The 21,381-nt window shown below is 43.1% G+C and overlaps 1 protein-coding gene across 3 annotated transcripts in view; it reads right to left on the minus strand.

The window, feature by feature from the left end:
- PIK3CG (phosphatidylinositol-4,5-bisphosphate 3-kinase catalytic subunit gamma) overlaps positions 1-19,960 on the minus strand; it is a 60,667-nt gene extending 40,707 nt beyond the window's left edge. For 2 of the 3 annotated variants that reach the window (XR_015879419.1, XM_088480214.1), the window contains exons 1-2: positions 19,899-19,960; positions 19,601-19,735 (exon numbers count right to left, since the gene is read on the minus strand). Coding sequence is in view for 1 of the 3 variants with exons in the window: in XM_088480214.1 (XP_088336340.1) it covers positions 19,601-19,618 (18 nt within the window). In the remaining 2 variants the exon portion in view is untranslated. Of the gene's footprint in view, positions 1-4,246; positions 4,453-19,600; positions 19,736-19,898 lie in introns of those variants that run through there. The other variant, XM_088480215.1, reaches the window with a different exon arrangement.
- Positions 19,961-21,381: the final 1,421 nt, after the last annotated feature.

Here is a 21,381-nt window from a genome sequence, read left to right on the forward strand (position 1 = left end):
TGGCAGAGGTAATGCCACTGGAGACTCATTTGTTTAGGCTTTGCAGACTACTAGTTGCCGGTACTGCTGTTGCCAGGATTGTGTCTCAGATACAGCAGCTGTTCTGCTTTACTGCTCGCCTTTCTCTCTAGCTACAGAGGAAGTGCTACTGGCAACAGGAAGGAAGCTTTAACCACATTGATTATTCATTTGATTACATATTTAGAAAAGCCGCTGTGCACTTCCCCTAGCTACAACACAAATGTATTGAAACATCCATCCATAGCTTTGTTAGAATTTATTACTCACTAATATTCCATCGCTATGTAAATTCATTAAGCTGTGCTGTGCCAGCATCACACACTGACAGGTAGGTCTAGGAAAACATATCAGTAAGCAGACATAGTACTATCACCTATGATTGGACTGTATTAGCCACTAATGAACTGCTCATTAATACCCCTTTCACGCAGAGTGCAAAACCCCAGGTTTTTGCACGTGAACGCGCGTCAACCCAGATTTTTGCTATGTGCGGATGCAAATGACTCAGGTGAAAGTCCCAGGTTCACGACCCTGCTCTGTACCAGGGTTGTGGACTGAGACCCGAGAAATTTACAGGTTGATAAACCCGTGTATTTCCCGGGTAGTCGGTCTGAAAGGGGTATTAGATATGCTAAAGGATATGTCCACCCAAAATGCTAATTTTAATTGTGTGGAGAGCTGCAATACAGAAGAAAACCGCATACTCTCCTCCTGTCTTCCACAGCATGCCGCCCCCTGACAGACCCAGTGCTTACTATGCAAATCAACTATGCTATGCAAAGCAATCTCACTTGCACCCAAATGTAGCCTCAAGCTGAATGAATAAAACACTGACCTTAACATATCTATATGACTGTGTGTGTATATATATATATATATATAGTAGCCTGATGACAGTGCCATGTATCAAAGGCACTGAAACGTTGCTGTTTCTTCTTTTCTGATGTAATAAAGACCGATTACAAGCACCCTGTGTGCCACATCTGGATGATAAGTATTTAACGTTGTTATGTGGCCACCTGGCCAAGATTTCTATTGCTTGGTTGAGCAGGACCCATTGTGATATATATATATATATATATATAGCAGCAAGAGAGACTAAATAAATGGTCACACAACTACAGTGTAATAGGCTATTACACTGTAGTTGTGTGCCCATTTATTTAGCCTCTCAGAGTGCCATCTGACTTTTTCTGCTATCTCCATTCTATTTGGAAGGGCACCGAAGCATATACCACTACAATGGAGGATTGAGTGCCAGACCATCACCCATTCTGCGTATGGCATATTAAACGCATGCACAGATTTGATATGCATTTTCACATGTAGTGCATTTTTTATAGTGCACACCTCCTCTCCACTCATCAAAGTCCAATCTCCTACACTTGGAATAACAATCCTTTCCATCACATAATATTTTAACCTTTCCTCCTAAAGTACTGCAGCCTTATACTAGTTGTGCAGAGTGTGGGTCCATGGAATCCCCATGCTTCCTATACTCGTCAAGCAGCGACATATTTACAGTGGGTGGTAACAGGGGAAGGTGCTTGAAAATGGGGAGTGGAGATCAGAACGCAGGCGTGCTTAAAGGTCAAAACGGGCGTTTTAAGGGTGTGCATAATTACTACTGGAGTGTCATTGACCACGTCACTGGGTTATTTTATAGCCAAAACTGCTCGCAAATTTGTGGTAGCAAACACCAGCCCCAAGAATAGCGAGCAGTTCATACGCTGTTCGATGTACTCGATTAATCTAATAAATAGCGGACATGACGTATGGTGCGAGCGGCCAGGGTGCGTCTTTTTCAAAATTACAACTGCAAGTTTTGTTCGCTCGTTCAGACATAGAGGTGTCAACAGACAGTAAAGAGCGAACGGTTCATTTGAATAGCCACCCCTTTTTGTTGAACGAACGACCGCAAATAGCGACCGGCTCTGAATCAGGCCCTTTGATCCCTTCTGCACAACAGCACAAATATCAGGAACATCAACGGACATCGAGGAGCCATGCAGCTTCTGAGTAAGTCTAACCTGTCTCAACCACTGCGTCTCTCCTAACACACAGAGCTCTCATGCTGCGAAGGAGATCCCATTGGCTAATTTATGCACGCACATGAAACAGAGTTTAAACGGTCCCAACATGCCTGTGTTTGACTAGCCATCCCCCGTTACCTCCCCCAACGCTGACTACAAGTCACTCACTTTGCGATGTATTAATCTATGGGTGCGTGATTGCTAATCAATCACCACTCGTGTGCATTGTGGTTCCGGAGCATGCGCAATGGCTAACAATCACTCCACTTACATGAAACATTGACTTTGCGTCTGGATCTGAATCAGGCCCTATGTTCACTATCACTTGCACACACATACACACTAGGGTTAATTTTTGGTGGGAGCCATTAACCTACCAGTATATTTTTGGAGTGTGGGAGGAAACCGGAGCAGCTGAAAGAAACCCACGCAAGCACAGGGAGAATATACAAACTCCACACAGTTAGTGCCATGTGAGAAATTGAACCTAAGACGTCAGTGCTGTGAGGCAGTAATGCTAACCCTTACACCATCCATACTTCCCAATGTGTTTATATTGTGCTAATAACAACTGTGTTTTACTCATATTTCATTATATTTGCGTTCTTTATGTCTATATCATACCATTTTTATACTAATAAAGTTCTCGAATTTTGAAAAAAGATGCTAATGTGCTAAACAATAACAGTACATTTATTCTCCAGTTCATGTTTTTACTATATTATCAAGTGTATTTACTCCAAAAGGGGACTGGCTATCTCACTAGATTTCCCATCATCATTCAACAAGTGGTTATTACTCTTATGTGGTTATTACTCTTATTATTAAAAAAGAAATTAATTCTTACCCATCTCTCAACTCCCACAGCCTTACAAACTTACATTGGTTGCCTGTATTATACCAATCTAATATAAGATACTTCTACTAAAATACAAGGCCAGAAATAAAATTGCACAAACATAGAGGACTTTTTTTCAGGGTTGCACTCACTTTCTGGATGGAATACCCTCCCTCCTACAACAAGACTTTCCCCTAGCCTTCAAACCTGCCAGTGATTCCTGAAAACTCACATCTTCAGGCATGCTTATCAAATCCTCAAACTACCCTCTACCTGATTACCATCCTTCCAAATGCTTCATACAACATTTACATGTGTACTATTTATACATTCAATCAACCTACACTGAAGTGTGACTAGATACCTTAGCGCCACAAAGCACTTTTTACACTTCCAATCTGGTCAAAATGTAATATGTGTGACACTTTCATTTATTTATTAATTATTTAAACTCCTGTATTTTCCAATAGATCGCAAGTAGGTACCTCTTGCCTCTTTACATGTTTGCTAATACCCCGATTTGTTTTATAACTGTGCTTATTACAGATTTAAAACACTACACGATATACTGGTTTTATATAAATAAATGTAAGTAGTAATAAATATTAATAATAACATAATGAATTCCTATTTTCCAATAATGTAAATATTGTATGCAGGGCCTACATTTACCTCTTTGTAGGTTTGTAAATACCCAGTCTTAAACTGGGTACACACCATGCAATATATAGTCCAATATATCACCCCAATGCGGATCAGAACGATATATCGTATACATTGTATGGTGTGTATGCCTGATCCGTCATTCCCTGCCATCGATCATTGTATCATCCCATTGGATGCTCAATGTATTGCTACACCGCTTGCTGCATCACTGGGTCGTACCAATATAAGGTGTGTACCAAGCTTAATTCTATGACTGCGTTTGTTCCACTTTTAGGGGCATATTTATCACAATTCTTGTTTGTGATAATAATGTAATAGCGCACCTGAAAATGTTTAGCTGCTTCTGTACTTACTATAAAATAGAAAGAGTAGTTGTATGTTGTAAGAAGCGCTTAAAATGGTAAAGGTTTAATTAGTGTAAGATGCCTGCAGATCCACCTGAGAACTAATATAACATCAAAAAATTAAATGGAAAATAAATGAAAAATATTAAATAAAAATATACTTGGCAATCAAAATAAAAATGTCAAAATAAATAAAATTATGAATCAAAAACAGATAAATGAATAAATGTGAAACTGGTAAAGAAATAAAATAAATAGTGCAATCGATGTTTATGCTCTTTTTCCGGGATGATGGGTGCCTGCTGCTGAAGTGCAATGCATGCGGGTGACTGTCCCTATCTTACCCTGAGACACGGAGTCGTCCTGCGATGCCGGTAAGGACTTCAGCGCTCAGTGCTGTGTGAACGCTGTGTGGACGCTGCACTGGTGCAGAGATGTTAACTTGCTCCGGCTTGCTACCGTTTTGCATGCGGGGGTAGCGGCTTGGTCCTGGGCTGCTCTGGTCTCTTGCTTCCAACGTGCTTTCTGGCTAGTAGCTCTATTGATGAAAGGACCGTCGGCTTGTCAGTAGTGAGGCTCCAACACGTTTCATCCACGTGACGGACTTTATCAAGGAAGCCGGGCTGTCAGTAGTTGTTACAATTTCTACTCTGGTGTTTGCACTAATTGGTTAATGAGAATTGTTGCACCTGTGCCAACTAATTCACTAATTCCTACTCTTTATTAAAGAAATACTTTAAAATTGCAAGCCAGGAATGTTGCTTGCTCTTTAAAACTCCTGCTGGAGATTGCACTCTTCCATATGTTATATAAAAATATGAAAATAAGATAATATACATAAATAAATAAATATAAATAAAAATAACAAGAATTATTTTGTATTAGTTAGAAATGAGCTCAGTTCAAAGTCTATGTTAAGACCTCCAGGATGTAGGGTTTTTAATTCATAGATCCATTGGGTTTCTTTTTTTTATAAAGTCCGTCACTTGGATGAAACGTGTTGGAGCCTCATTACTGACAAGCCGACGGTGGCCGGAGCAATTTAAAATCTCCGCACCAGTGCAGTATCCACACCGCGTTCACACAGCACTGAGCGCTGAAGTCCTTACCGGCATCGCAGGACGACTTCGTGTCTCAGGGTAAGATAGGGACAGTCACCTGCATGCATTGCACTTCAGCAGCAGGCACCCATCATCCCGGAAAAAGAGCGTAAACATCGATTGCACTATTTATTTTATTTCTTTACCAGTTTCACATTTATTCATTTATCTGTTTTTGATTCATTATTTTATTTATTTTTACATTTTTATTTTTATTTTGATTGCCAAGTATATTTTTATTTCATATTTTTTATTATTTATTTATTTTCCATTTCATTTTTTGATGTTATATTAGTTCTCAGGTGGATCTGCAGGCATCTTACACTAATTAAAGGTTCACATTATTTTAGTAAAAATAATATTAATAGGCCCGTTAGTGTTTTGGAGTGTGGTGGCTTAATATTAATAAAGGTAATAAATGGACTTCCAGTGGGCGGGACATCCAGCATGGCTGCCTTTTAGCTTTTTTCCTGCAAGAGGGTCTAGAAATCCTACACCCGGTCCCTGCTGCCACCCTTTATCCAGATCAGTGTATTCCTTGGCTGGCTTGTGGTCCCTCCTGTGGGCTACTGTATCCATCTGTTGCTCCTGCTATTATGATATTGTTGTGACTGGGCCTGCTACTTACCTTTGGCAGGGACTGAGCTCTAGCTGCATCGTATGCAGGTGAAACTGGGGACAGTGACTGCTGCTCTGGGACTCTCAGCTTCCTCTTTCTTCCACCCTATATAAGCCTTCTATGGAGTTCATGCTCTGATCTCCAATTATATAAGGAATTTCACTCTACGTTATTTTGTGACTCACACATCACACTAAGGGCCTGATTCAGAGCCGGACGATATTTGCGCTCGCTCGTTCAGAAAAAGGGGCCTGATATTTAAATAGAGCGCTCGCTCTTTGCGGTCTGTTGACGCCTCTATGTCTGAGCGAGCGAACGAAATATGCGCTCGCTATTTTGTAAAGACACTCCCTGGCCGTTCGCATCATACGTCATCTCCGGTATTTATTAGATTAATCGAGTACATCGAAAGGCGTCTGAACTGTTCGCATTGCTTGTGGTTGGATTTTCCTACCGCAATCATGTGAACAGTTCAGGCTAAGAGACAACCAAGTGACGTGGCCGATGACGCTGCTTTGTTAATTATGCACACCCTTAAAACGCCCGTTTTGACCGTTTGGCACGCCTGCGTTCGGATCTCCACTCCCCGTTTTCAAGCACCTTCCCCTGTTACCACCCACAAACGCCTCATCCTGTCACTCAAATTAGCAGGCACTCGCTATTTTGCGAGCACACGATTTCCGACCGCACTGACTGGTTGGCGCATGCGCATTACGACCCATACGCATGTGCAGATTTGCGAACATCGCTCGGCGCGAACAAGCGGCCGCTTACGAGCTGCTCTGAATCAGGCTCTAAGTTTGTTTTACACTTATTCTGTATTATAAACATAAGTGTGATATTGTGAAGATCTTCCTTTATCATTAAATTATTTTTGTTGTACTCATTATAAGCATTTACACGTACATTTTCAGCTAGTTTGTTGCTGGAGGGTTTGCTCTGCCACCTAGTGGTAAATATGATTGCTGTAGCCCCTTGTCTGGTACTTTGTGGGATCTATCCTTCCCCATCTCCTTCATTTCGCCAGTAATGGAGGCCATATTTTCAGCATCTGCCGCTACAGCATTCGCTACTCAATTGGCGATGGAGTTATCGAAGATCCTAATACCCTACCTAGATGACTAGTTTAATCGCTTATCATCTCTTATAGATCTTGGTCTGATCCCATTGAATTCCCAAGCCCCTTGCCCAGCTATTCCAACTCAGTTACAATGTAACTCAGAGTTTAATGTATCTGCCCCACTTAGCCTGAACTTTGAGTCTGTAACCATGCCTTTATACCTTTCTGAGGATACCGGATCTAATTCTGCCCTGCTACCCCCCAACATTTCTCGTTCTTTTACAATTCAAGACCTACATCATGTTGTGGGTAAATTAGCTAACTGCTCCAAGGCTACAACTATTCTCTTATCAGTGCTCTCTGCCTTACACTGTATATCTGCCTCCACATTCTGTTTTGTTACTCAGCCCTCTTGTTTCCGCAAGCCCACCATTGTACATTGCATTATTGTTTCTGAGCATTGTTGGCTTTGTGACATGAATACTGCGTAAACATTTTGTTTTATTGACCTGCCTGCTGGTGAACGATCTCGGCAAGACTCCTCTAACGATCCTATGATTTAAAATGTATTTGCTCTGTGTTCCATAGCTTCTCTTTGTTGCATTTCTTATTTAAATAGGCTGGTCCTATCTGGCCCTAATTTTTTTTTGTTCCCTCCCCCCCTTTTTCCACCTTTTCCCCCTCTCTGCATTTGCCTATTTCATAAATGTTATTGTTTAGATAGTGACTATCTTTTGTATACTATGGTATTATTCTGGCACTGCTATTTTTCAAACATAGAACATGATAGCGAGTACTGTTCAGATTATTGGTCCAGTATTTTCCCGGTAGCACTTTCATTACTTTTATGCAGTGTTTACTATTGCATATACTGTATATCTGTTTTATTATATTGCAGCAGACTGCAGCCCAAAACAGGATTTTGGTACTTACCGATAAATCCCTTTCTCCGATTCCATAGGGGACACTGGAGGCTAAAGACAGTTGGATATAGACAGTGCTAAGTGGAGCCTGGGCACTTTAAATTTCAAGAAGAGTGACTAGCTCCTCACCTTCTATACCCCCCTACAAGCCTCAGTCTTAGAAAACTGTGCCCGAGGGGAGCTGAGAAAAAACAAACCGCAGAGGAGGAGGCGAAGCAAGTACAGAGAACATATGAAAAGTTTGAAATAACAGTAACACAACCAGAGACAGAAAACAATTCTCTAACAGTCATAACAAAACATGACAGCAACCCTGGCAGGAAGGAACAGCGCAGTGTGGGCGTCCAGTGTCCCCTATGGAATCGGAGAAAGGGATTTATCGGTAAGTACCAAAATCCTGCTTTCTCCTTCATCCACTAGGGGACATTGGAGGCTAAAGACAGTGGGGACATCCCAGAGCTCCCAATACGGGTGGGAAGTGCTGAAAACGCTGCAAAACAGACCGGGCATGCTGCAGAGGCCGCAAACATGTCAAATCTATAAAAAAAAAAAACGGATTGCTGGCTAGACTAAGTAGCCACTTGGCAAAGAAATTCCAAGGAAGACCCCGCGATCAGCCGCCCACAAGGAACAGACTGAGCGAGATGAACTCTCTGAAATAAAAAAAAGGACCGGAACTCCCTATAAGAAGCAATATCCGCCTGTCTGAAGGTCAGACAACTTCATCAGGCCAGCGACTGTGTGGAGCTGGTCAGCCAGGACAACAGCAGCATACAAAACAAATAGAGAGTCTGTATTACTTATGTCTGCAGTCCTGTCCACAGAAATACAAAAAAGCCCTAACAACATCTAAGGTTCTAGAACAAAGATGAATCTTGTGGAAAAACCGGTACCACAATCAGATGTTGATGTGGAAAATCCGAAACCACCTATGGAATAAAACCCATTGTTGTAAATGAATCCGCTGCATCCTCGTGAAAAACCAAGAATGGAAGACAACAGGATAAAACTCTGAGATACTCGACACCCTCCTGGGTGAGGCCAGTGTGAGAAGAAGTGTTACCTTCCACGAAAGGTATATGAACTCCACCTACTCTAGAGGTTCGAATAGAGGAGACTGTAAAAAAAGGAAAGTACGAGATCCAAATACCCTGGAGCCATAGGAGAAACAAAGGGTGAACTTTTGAGCTTCTTCAGGAAGAAAACCGTCAGAGCTGAAACCTGAGTGTTCAGAGAACGAAACAGTGTAGAAAAACTAGTTTGCATAAAAAACAGAAATCTGACTAGATTAAATTCTGTAGGGAGAAACTCTACACATTCACACCCTGAAACATAAATCCGCCAGAACCGGATTAAAACAGCGAAGCTGTCAAACATAGCCGCTTTAGGCCTGGAGGACCCTGAAGGAAGAGATGTCCTCTCAGAGGCAAAGGCCACGGATTGTAGATCAGAAGAAGTAGAAGGTAATAATACCAAGCTCAGAGAGGCTAATCTGGAATCTACCAAAAGAATCCTGACCATCTTCCTTTGATGCGATGTAAAATCTAGGAACAGGAAGTCAAAATTGTAAATTCCACGGCGTTGACAGTGTGTACCCTGTCACAACCACCAGGTCTCTCGTCAGAAAGCAATAGAGAGGCAGAGGATGATTTTGTCTAGAAGTCATGAGTTCGACCTGTGGAAGACTCCGCACCATAGGACTAGCTGTTGAAAAAAAAACAAAACATGCGGATGTAGCCCCTGGATGTATCCTGCCGGCTGAGCAAGACTGCTTACCAATATCCTACTCCAATTGCGAACTTTGTCGCCTAGGAGTGAATACGGCTTACTTCTTTCATAGTGGCCCTACTACTGGAGCTGCCGCTACTGCACGCCAATGTCGTGGCGAAGACCCTGGACTCTGACTGCTCGTCCCCTCAACAGGAGATCTGGAGTTTGAATAGCAGAGAACACTGCACCAATTCCAATATAAATATATCAGTAGACTCGCTCCCTGTGATATCTAGCGGTTATGGATTTTCAATTACAGCCTCCCATCCTCACCTCTGTGGAAGAAGAGTCTAATCCCACACCCAATCTCTTCCCTCAAAGAAAAGAGATTTGAATTATGGATCCCATTGGTGAAGGAAAAAATGGGATTCAGTACACAGAGAGGAGGTGAGGCCGAAATGATCCACAGTGAAATCGTCTGAAAGGAAAGTTCTTGAATGCTGTAACCATCATCCTCAGGAGGTGAATGGAAACATGCTCCGAAACTAGACGATGTCGAAAGATTGTCCTCATCATCTCCTGAATGAAAGTAGCTGATTAGTGTAGCGTCTGCTAAATGGAGAGGAGACTTGGGAAAAATTCAGAATCCACCTATGACGCAGAGACTGAAATTTTGTAGCAATTGGACCCTGGAATGGGTCTTCAGCAGAAGATCGCCCAGATGAGGGATTATAGTGATTTCTGTATTCAGAAGAGTCTCATCACAGCCCTGATTGTTATGAATATCCTGAGGGCTAAATAATAAGATGAAGGGTAAGTGGAAAAGAGAGTTTCGAAATACAAAACTCAGAAATGCCTGGAGAGGCGACTACATAGGAATTCTTGAAACCAGAGATGTCGAGATCGTTCGTAGTCCCTCACTTCTTGAGGAAGGAGACTCTATTCTTAGGAACGGATTGAGATTTCTGACACAGCCGTCCAGCATCGGAACCACAAAGTAGTAAAGTCTGCTTTCCCCGGTCTGGGGACCTGGATTACCACACTTGTGGATGAAACTAGTGTATAGTTTACTATAAAACGATACTCCTGTTGTGCAAACCTGTGGTAGAAAAAAAAAAAACCAAGGTAGAAGGAGACTAAAAAGGTCAACTTTATTTCGAGCGTTAAGAACCCGGACCCAAATGTCCGTACCAATTTCCGTACCTACTACTCTGAATTCCAAAGACCCCCAGGTGAAAGGCACTAGGCTTAGTAGGGATGTTGTTGCGACTCTGCCACAACCTCCGGAATCACGTGAAGGTGATGGTTCTGTGAACACTCCGCAGGACTAACGAACCTAGGTGAGGGTCTCGAGAAGAACTACTAGGGGGAGGAGCCGCAGACGGAATATAAAAGGAGATACCTCCAGTAGCTTGAGAAATCCATTTATCTAGATCTACTATAAGCAATCCACTATCGCTAATGGAAGTGATGTTACAGCTGTCTCAAATTCCACATCCGCCCTTGAGCAGATAACAATGACAAGCCGCAGTATCACACCTGCAGCAGTATAAATGGACTTGAGAGTATACTCGAAACTCCAGCCTGATGTCTTCAAAAGGCATGGCCCCAGGAAACCGGTAATATCGTAATAACGAAACCAATGGACCTAGTGTAGTGTAGTAAGTTTTACTGCGATAGCATGAAAAAGAGATATAATCTAGTTTTCCTGAAACCTGAAATTATTTTATTTATTTAGAAAGAAATACAGTGGAACAGGTCTAGTGTACTTATCCTGCTCGCATATGACACTATTTAATGGTGTGGGAAAGAGCCATAGTCCTAAGCGAAGGTCATACTTCTAGAGTTCCTGCCCTGGAAGCCCCTCTATTTTTCAGAGCAGCATTCGGCTCAGCATAGAGAAGTCACTGCGTAAGCCACGGTGCTCTATTCGCCGAATTGTCTCATGGAGGCGTATAAGGTAAACGTAATAGGACCAAGGTAAGATGCTGCTTCATAAAGGCAGTCAGCCAATCGTCCAAAGCCCAGTTGCTTTATTAGTGCAACCTGCGCCATTCAAGATGGTGAATCTGCTATCTCTGAAGATTACTGTTCAGAAAGCATAACCCTAAAACACCTGGTATTTCCAGGGTGTATACAGGGTGGCGTAGGTTATTTTATAGGGAGTTAAATGACTGCCTCTGTACACTATCCTGCATATTATATATAGGTAAAAATCGTATAGATGTCATGATACATACAGACCCCCCACACACAACAGTAAATGTAGTGAAAAAAAAGGTAAAAATAAGAAACTGGTATACACAGAGGCAGGAGAGAGGCACACTAGCCTAATAGTGCTCCTAGCAGTGCCAGAATACGCATAGTATATAAGGAAATAGTCACAGATACTTAACTGCTCTACTGCCTTGCCTAAACCCCACTGGATAAGGCAACCAGTTGTATGCAGCAGCTATTTATTCATACAGCAATCAGGACTGGCGGTGTGACTGGCGGGGGACCGTATGTGCGCTGCACGCACTATTGACTGAAATTAATGTTGTTGATGTTTAAAATACTGTGTGGAAAATCATGTCCAAATTACATGATTTTACCTGTCTTTATGAATTCTTAAAGAAATCCAAACCCCAAAATTTAAGGTTGGTTTTGCCAAAACCACAACACAATAAAGATTTAGAACCAAATCCAAAACACAGGAGTCTGTGTACATCTCTAATTATCAGTCCGTATTGTGGAGTTTAGTACATAGGAGTCAGACTGTAGTCCCCATCGATAATTTTTCATAAAATTATGCAGTTTCTGGTTTGATAAATAGGCCCCAAAATCACATAATCCTCCCTTCAATTTCAGTAACTCATTTTTTCTCTTCCACTTGTCTTGAGCACTCATTTAAAACAGTGACTCTCTTTATTTTGATTTCATCCTAGTGCTTACAGAAATGGCCAATAGTCTTCTTGCCGCCAAATAAAGAAGTAACTATTAGATATGACTACAGTAAATTATCTACACTCCAGGGGTGTATCTATAATGGGTGCAGGGTGTGCATTCACACGGCCCCCGGGTACAGGGGGGGCCACAACGCATACCCTGCACCCATATTATCTAAAACTGACCACTCCGAGGTCCCGCGTCAGGTTTCTCAGAACGCCAGAAAATGGCTGCCGTGGCCATTTGCAGTAGACTCTGGGCACACTCTAGTGCCCAGAGTCTACTGATGCTGCGGTGGCCGGCCAGCCGCGCCAGTCAGCTGCCGGCCGCTGAGGAGAGAGGAGGGGACCCTGGACGGGGAATGCACATGGGCCCCCTCCTCTATTAAGATGCCCCTGCTACACTCTACTGCAATTTGTGAGAGATGTGTATCTGATATATTGCATGTTGCAAACCTGTTTTGTGTGGTCACACCTGCCTATGTGTATTAAGATGTGATTCAATGGATTCATCCTGGTACCAAAAATCAAATAATATACTACTCCACAGTCTCCAGCACAGTGTATTTTACACATTTTTTTGTTTTCTTTTAGGATATTTTTTTAGCTATATTTGGAAATTCCTGTATAAGACACTCCAATATGACCCCTTCCACCAGGTACAAAATGCTCTGCTCATGGACTTCACTCTTAATTAATTATTGCCTTCATCTGTGTTGAATTGATTAATTGATGTGAATGGTGTTTCAGCACAGGTGAAGGCAATAATCAAATAAGAGTGAAGTCCAGGAGCAGAGAATTTTGTACCTGGTGGAAGGGGTCACGTCAGAGGCTATGGTATAAATACATTGGGCCTGATTCTGACTTTGGAGTAAATAAAAAAAAAAGCAAGTAACTTATATCTGGAACAAACCATGGTGCAATGTAAGGGGAGTAAATACATTTATTTTTGCATGCAGGGTAAGTACTGGCTGCATTTGCATGTAGCCCACAAATAATGGACAGCTTTAATTTTACACTGCAATTTAGATTTCAGTTTGGACACACTCCTCTCAGATGTAAATCTCTCTGCACATTTTAAAACTACTCCACCTACCATGCAACATAGTTTATCCAAGGTGCAAAGTTATAGCCCTTTTACACCGGAGCTAAAACCCGGGTTTTTGAAGGGTTAACCCGGGCAGCTCACTGGTGTAAAAGGGGAGAGAGTTGGATCGCCGGGTCGAGTGACCCGGCAATCCAACCCAGGTAGCTAGCAGGGTTTAACACGGGCGCAGCCCGTGAAACCCTGCTATGAGAACAGCGCACTCCGGGTCACGATGACCTGGAGTGCGCTGCTAGCCGGCCGATTGGTCCGGCTTCAGTGGCGCTTGGAGATGACGTCATCTTCAAGCGACCACTTTCACTCCGCAAAAGCCGGGTCTAAGCAGACCCGACTGCGGTGTGAGCGGTGCTGACTCGGGAATATCCCGAGTCGGAGCCGGCAAAATTCCGGGTCTCATCCGGATAGGAACTTTGGGCCTGATTCAGAGCCGGACGCAATTAGCGCTCGCTCGTCCAGAAAATAGGGGTGGCTATTCAAATCAACCGTTCGCTGTTTGCGGGCTGTTCACGCCTCTAGGTCTGAACGAGCGAACAAAACTTGCGGACGTTTTTTGGGAAACTACGCCCCCTGGCCGCTCGCATCCTATGTCATGTCCGCTATTTATTAGATTAATCGAGTACATCGACCTGGGTATGAACTGCTCGCTATTCTTGTGGTTGGTTTTTGCTACCACAATTTTGCGAGCAATTCTGGCTATTAAATAACATGACATGGTCAATGACACTGCTGTTTTAATTATGCACACCCATAAAACGCCCGTTTTGACCTTTAAGCACGCCTGCGTTCGGATCTCCACTCCCCGTTTTCAAGCACCTTCCCCTGTTACCACCCACATACGCCTCATTCTGTCACTCAAATTATCAGGCATTCGCTATTTTGCGAGCACATGAATTTTGACCGCACTGACTGGTTCGCGCATGCGTATAACGATCCGTACGCATGCGCAGTTGGGCAAACATCGCTCGGAGCGGCTCTGAATCAGGCCCTTTTTTCCAACTCCGGGTCAGACCCGGAATTTAGGTGGAAAAGGGGTATTATTTGCTCTTTTTTTACTTTGCTCTCAAATCAGAGCTAGGCCCTTTGTTAAGAAAAACTCACACATGGTTAAATACATTTTTATTTATGTATGTACACCTAACTTAGGCCCTCATTCAGAGCCGCTCGTTAGCGGCAGTACGCTCGTTCCGAGCGATGTTTGCACATCTGCGCATGCGTACGGTTTTTAGTACGCATGCGCAAACCAGTCAGTGCGGCCAAAAATCGTTTGTACGCTATATAGCGAGTGCCTGCTATTTTGAGTGACAGAATGAGGCGTATGTGGGTGGTAACAGGGGAAGGTGCTTGAAAATGGGGAGTGGAGATCCGAACGCAGGCGTGCTTAAAGGTCAAAACGGGCGTATTATGGGTGTGCATAATTAATACAGCAGCGTCATTGACCACGTCACTGGGTTATTTTATAGCCAGAACTGCTCGCAAATTTGTGGTAGCAAACACCAACCACAAGAATAGCGAGCAGTTCATACGCTGGTCGATGTACTCGATTAATCTAATAAATAGCGGACATGACGTATGGTGCGAGCGGCCAGGGGGCGTTTTTAACAAATAAACGAGCGTATGTTTTGCTCGCTCGTTCAGACTTAGAGGTGTGAACAGACTGCAATTTGCGAACGGATCATTTGAATAGCCACCCCTTGTTTTTGAACGAACGACCGCAAATAGCGAACGGCTCTGAATGAGGGCCTTAGTCTTTCAATATGGGCCGGATTCTGAGTTACATGTAATGCTGATGTTTATAGAGTTGAGCAATTTGTTGCCACTGTACAAAAATCCCTAATAACTGATAAGATGAATGTGTTGCATTGTGTACGCACAGATACATGGTATGAGAGATTTAGGGGGCTATTCAATATGTGAGCGAAAAGTCCCTGCTGGACTTTTCGCTCCATATCGGAGGTTTGACGGGCATAAAGTATCTGGCGCGCGCCAACTTTTTCCCCGTATTCAATTCGAAAGCTGCGAAAACGGGACCCGGCGGAAAGGTAAGTATCGGAAATAATTCTGGATTTTTCGGGAAAGCGTCCAGGGACGCCTCTAATAATGTCCTGACATGGGGGATCATTATGGGTACCCCCATTTTGGCCTGCGGAAGGTAAGTATGGTTTTTAAATAGCCGCGGCAGGTGTTTTTTCCCGACAGGGAAGAGGGGGTGAAGAAGAGCACTTTTACAAAAAAAAACTAGGTGCATGGGGTACATGAAAATGGGTGCAAGCACATTTTTAAGTCCCTAAGGTGCATTTTTAAAATTCTTTAAAAATGCACCTGCCGCTACCACCCGCATTCTTTAAAACACCTGCCGCATACTTGGGAACCCCTCCAGAATTTATTTCGTTCGTTTTAAACTTGTTCCCCATATTTATTTATTTTCACCCCAAAGTTCAACTAAATATTTAGGGGTGTCCCGATTTTTTTTTTTTTTTTAACACAGATCATTTTTAGGGGCCATTCCCAGGGGTACAGGCTATTCTTTTTAAACCTGCACCCCTAAACCCCAATTCTGCCCTTTTTTTCACCATGTAAAACATGGTGAAAAGTTATCCCTGATTTTTACCAAGACTTTTTGCACCAACGAAAAGTCTTTGTAATTGAATACGGGGATAATTGAAACATGCAAAAATGACGTCATCGATTCCCACTTTTCGCAGCCAAATTCAATACTGCCCATAGTGGAAAGGTGCAGTACGTTCCTGGGTGGTGACAGGGTACTCAGACGAACAGAGGGTCTAATTCAACAGGGAACGCATGTTAGACGCACGCACCCGTCCGCTGCGAGAATATGCTAATCAATGCATACGCACGGAGACCGCAGCACAAGATACAGACGCCCAGACCCATATTAAACCGCCCATCTCCCTTTACTCACAGCCTGATCAGTACGCAGGATAGCGTAAACATCGGTAACATTGAGAACCATCGAACCCATATGCACAATAGTGGTTGACCTGACCTGCAGCAGGATTTTGGCTGTTTCCTGTGTATAGCTAACTCAATGGATGCGTATGCAGCCGCACTACCTTAATTATGCACGCCCCTATAATGGCATCCTAATGCAAAGGCACGCCTGCGTTCGCCTGACCACCCCTGTCACCACCCACAAAAGGCACTTACTGTCAATCAATGTCGGAGGGGTCTGCCTACACACTGCGTGTAGTCTGCGTACCATAACCAGATTGCACTGGCTAGTTCGTGCACGTGCAGTGCGATGCATGCGCAGATCGCAAACATCAGCCAAGTGCGTGTGTTCTTTCATGTGCATTCCTTGCTGAATCAGGCCCAGAGTCTTATGGGGACTTTATGGGAGTGACACAGGCGTGTTGCTGAACTGGTTGAATACAGAGACATTTCATTGCTCACTCTGAAGGTCATACTCAGATGGAAAGTCTGCACCTGCATTAGGGCTGGTGCAAGTTTCAATGGTGGCCCGATTGTGGCGTCTGAAGACGCTCTAGTTGGGCGCCTTGGTCCTTGCACAGTCAGACGCACACCTGTACACCAGGAGAAGGGCTGATAACAGCATTATAAAAAAGTAGCAGATGCGACTACGGCAAAAGACACTAAAGCGTTTGCAGCAGCATGTGACTCAGAATCAGGCACTAAGGGGTACATTTACTAAAGTGCAGGTTTTTAGAAGTGGAGATGTTGCACATAGCAACCAATCAGATTCTACTATACATTTAACTAGCACCTTCTAGAAGATAATAGCTAGAATCTGATTGGTTGCTATGGGCAACAACTCCACTTCTAAAAACTCTCACTTTAGTAAATTTACCCCTAAAGCTGCACACGCAACGATTTAGTAAATGAACGATTTTAGTAAACGATTTAATTTTTTCAAGGGAAAAATTAAAGAAAATCGTTTACTAAAATCGTTTACTAAAAACGTTCATTTACTTAATGTAATGAACAATTTTTTTGAACTGCAAACGATTTTTGCATATTCCCTTGCTGAAAATCGTTGAATTGGTCAGTCTGACTGAACTACAAACGTGAACGCGCATGAACGATAATCGTTCATCGTTTTAACTCAGAAAGTGAGCGATTTTTTCAACGATTGAACGATAAACTATATCGTTATCGATAATCGTTCAAAAAATAGTTGTGTGTATGCACCTTTAGCCTCATTTTGCCTAAAACTGCCCACATTACCTTATATACTGATCAATTTATCCAAACCTATTTCTGTGAGTTAAAGATTCTCAGCTTGATTTTTATACATAATAAAAGTTTTAATTGATGATGAACTATTCTAATGCTCATAAAATAAATTCCCCTGTTTTTTTTTATATTAGGATATTTATTCAAATACATATAGAGGAGATTATTCATGTACCAGTGAAAAGCCCATAATCAGTAATAACAGGGCTTTTCACTACTTCTGCCCGTATTAAATTTGGAGCGAAAAGTCGAGATCGGCGAAAAACTTTCCCCGATGACGTCATTTCGCTAGGCGGAAAAGTATTGCCGTATTCAATTTGAAAGACTTTCCGCCTAGGCGGAAAGTCAATGCAATGTAATAGGCGAAACTTTCGCATATGTATAGCAGGCGGAAAAAAGTCCAGAATTGCGGTTTTGGGATGCAACGTTGTGGGAAAACCCGTGCAGCCTTCAGACAGTCCCCCAAAAGTAAACTGCGTCAAAAAATATTGAAAAAACACTTAAGAACACCCCAAAAAAATCACTTTCGATTTGGGGGCGAGAAAAAAAAAATTGGGGGACAAAGTTAAAAACTAGCAAACTAGACTCCAGGGGGTCCCTAAGTATGCCCCTGGTGTTTTTTCCATTGCAGGGGCTTGCGGAAGGTGGATTTTTCAACGATTTTTTAAACTTAACTTTAGCAACTTTAAAATATGCTGACCCCCATTTTCAAGTACCCCAAATTTGCTGGGATAAGTTATTTTCTGCAAAAAAACTACTGAATACTATTCTGCACCATGTATAGAAAAACGCTATTTAGCAGCTATGGAGCCCGTTTAAAAACACCAAATACCTTCAGCAAGCCAAATCGGGGGTAACCATAGCTAACCCCCATGTCAGAGCATCTTTTGGGGGGTGTCAGGCTGATTTCCCCAAATCTGACAGTACTTTCCGCTTGTTTAAGTTTCGCCGGGTCCCGTTTTCGCGTACTTTCAAATTGAATCCGGGGATACGCGAGCACACGCGCAATACTTTTCCGCCTGCAAAACAGGAGAAGTAGCCGAAAAGTCCGGGAGGCGGAAAAGTATCGCGGGTCCGCTCAAATTGAAAACGGCTCTTCGTCTTATTCAGAGAGGCGGTTACCGTTGACAAATCTCCGATTTCTCCAGCAGTTCCCCTACATATCGCTTCCCCATACAGTACTATGGGGAGATTGATTCAGAGAAGCACGGAAAGCCCTTTCGCTTCTCAATAAAAAACTCCCTTTCTCAGGTTGGCGTAAAGAGCCTCATGACAGGAGAAGAGCAGCTAACGTGCTCCATGTGCCCCCTTCTGTTACACCGGCCAGTTAGAGGGGCCCAGGGAGAAAGTGGCACTGGCACCATTTTGCAAACTAGCACCGTTCCGGTAGCAGCGTGCGGCCACCATAGACACACACCCCCTATCTGTGTGCTGGCACCACTCACAATTGATGCTTCTCCTCATGTCGCTGTACTCAGAGCCACTGGAATGATTAGCTGAGAGGCTACACAACCAGCCATCCCAGCCGAGTGTAGTTCCCGGCCATAAACCTACCCGTGGCCTGGAACAGCCGGCAGCAGTCCCCATGCCGACACACAAATACAGGAGAGGACTGATGTGAAGAAGACATATCAGACACTCGATATATCTGTCTTCGCACTGCTTCCTGGGATTACCGGGAGGACGACCCCGTTCAGGTAAATTTACAAGAATTGCTATAAAACATTGCTATATAGCGCATGCACAGAGCAAAAAGCACAAGAACACTCAACTCTGCACCAGCTTTTATGTTCTAAACATTTTAAACGCAGTAATAATACTTTAGCATGCAACTGCGAAAAGTACACGCCAAGATGGTAGGCGTAATTGAATGGTCTGATAATCTGAGGAAATGGGGGATCCTGCTGCCTCTCACATCTAGAGCAGCGAGCACACACCATTACTGCACACATTGCAGCTTCTGGGTGTCACTCCGAGTTGATGACTTGAGGAAGTCTAGTCTAATAAAATGGCACCAGGCACCAGCATCACACAATACTTACAGTATCTGTCCAGTCCATCTAGTAGTGCTCACCACATGCACAGGAGAGACTCCCTAAGCTGTGCCACTGATCAGCGTGTCAGAATTAATGCCGGGATCTATCCTCCAAAGATCTTGTTTTGTCATCGAAATGCGTCTGTAATGCATAAGAAAAGCCATTACTGCCTAATGACAGGCAGCCTCGTACACAGAGTGAGTCGGTGACTACTGTCCCTGCTGACCTGCGTCCCCGTACTTTATAGCACAGTGTTATTATCAGCCGGGGACAGCCGGCCGCCGCATGCACAGCTACTACTTACCCCAGCCCCCTGCAGCAGCAGCAGCCTTTCCCCTTCTTGTTTATTCTGGTCTCTTCTTCTTCCGTCCCTGCTGGATTTGTATGTACTGTACACTTATTTCAAGATCACTGGCACCATCTAGTGGATTTATTAACTTGTTTGTATCATGTATGTAAGTTTCACAATGACGGAATTAAAACTCTCCTGGCTGGCACTTTCTTTCTATGGGGGCTATTTATTAATTGTATTTATTATTTTATTAGAATTGTATTTATTTTTATTAATACTATTGCAATCAAGGGACCTATGTATCAAGCCATTTTTTACATACAATTATGCAGAAACTGCAGTTTATGCTTAATTTTATGTATCGATCCTATGTACTAATAGTACAATGCAGGATATTTCACAGAAATCTCTGGCAAAGTGCTAATTAGCACTCTGATCGCAGTCCCCATTATTATCAATGGAGAGTACGATCTGCCCCCCATATACTAAACTCCAAAAAGCGAAGCTTTTCGGAGTTTAGCCCCGGTAGTTTACACCATCTTCTACTACCAACTACTGTTTACCTGTGGGGGCTCCCGATGCAGGAGAGAGATCAATCTCTCTCTCGTAGCCCCCAGCCAGTCCCGGAAGCGGACACTGTGCGCATGTGCAGTGTCAGCCTCCCCCGGAAAATTATTTAACTTCTGTGAAATACTTCTCCAAAATACCAGGGATATAACTCGCGGGAATAGCGGTTACCGCAACCGATGTCCCTGTGAGTTCCCAGTAGTACAGAGCCGGGATATTTTAATTAAAAATGAAAATATTCCCGGCGAGATGGAACGTTAATAATCGCAGCAATGCCGCGATTATTAATACATAGGCCCCTAAGTCTCCAAAAACTGCCGATGTATAAAAATTTTGATTTCTATTTAGACTGTGAAATGGCCAATTTACCGAACTCCAAATAGTTTAGCTTTTCGGAGCTGGTACCTGGTAGCTACCACCATCTAGCAGTTGGCCATTGTAACCTATAGGCTATCTTTTCATAAATGTTTCGCTGGAAAGCGATCCTACCCCAGCACCTTATACATTTGTCCCTTGATAGCTGTGCTTGCGGAGTAGGTATGCTGGGTCTGAGCCCGGCAGTAAAGTGATAACTTAAGTTATTACTTTACTTTTACTTCTCTGCTGCAATGGCTCTTATCAGAGCCACTGTCATGGCAACAGATTTTTGTGATATGTAGTGATAAGCAATTGCACAATTTGGAGCTAAATTGAGGTGTCATAAATGGACTACTTAGGGCCGAATTCAATTAGCCAAGATAACCCATAAACAAGTATAAATGTGACTTTTTTCGAGACATGCAAATTTGTAGTTATTCAATTATAACGTCCATTAATTATTCATAGAGTTAACGGATATTTTGTCCCCCAGGACCTCCTGAACAGGTGAAAAGTTGGGGAAAATCCCTGTTTTAAGGTACAAATGTGGGGTCTTGGTTCACATCCATTG

Source organism: Taudactylus pleione, unplaced genomic scaffold (assembly GCF_031769625.1).
Source record: "Taudactylus pleione unplaced genomic scaffold, aTauple2 ptg000251l, whole genome shotgun sequence".
Taxonomy (NCBI): domain Eukaryota; kingdom Metazoa; phylum Chordata; class Amphibia; order Anura; family Myobatrachidae; genus Taudactylus; species Taudactylus pleione.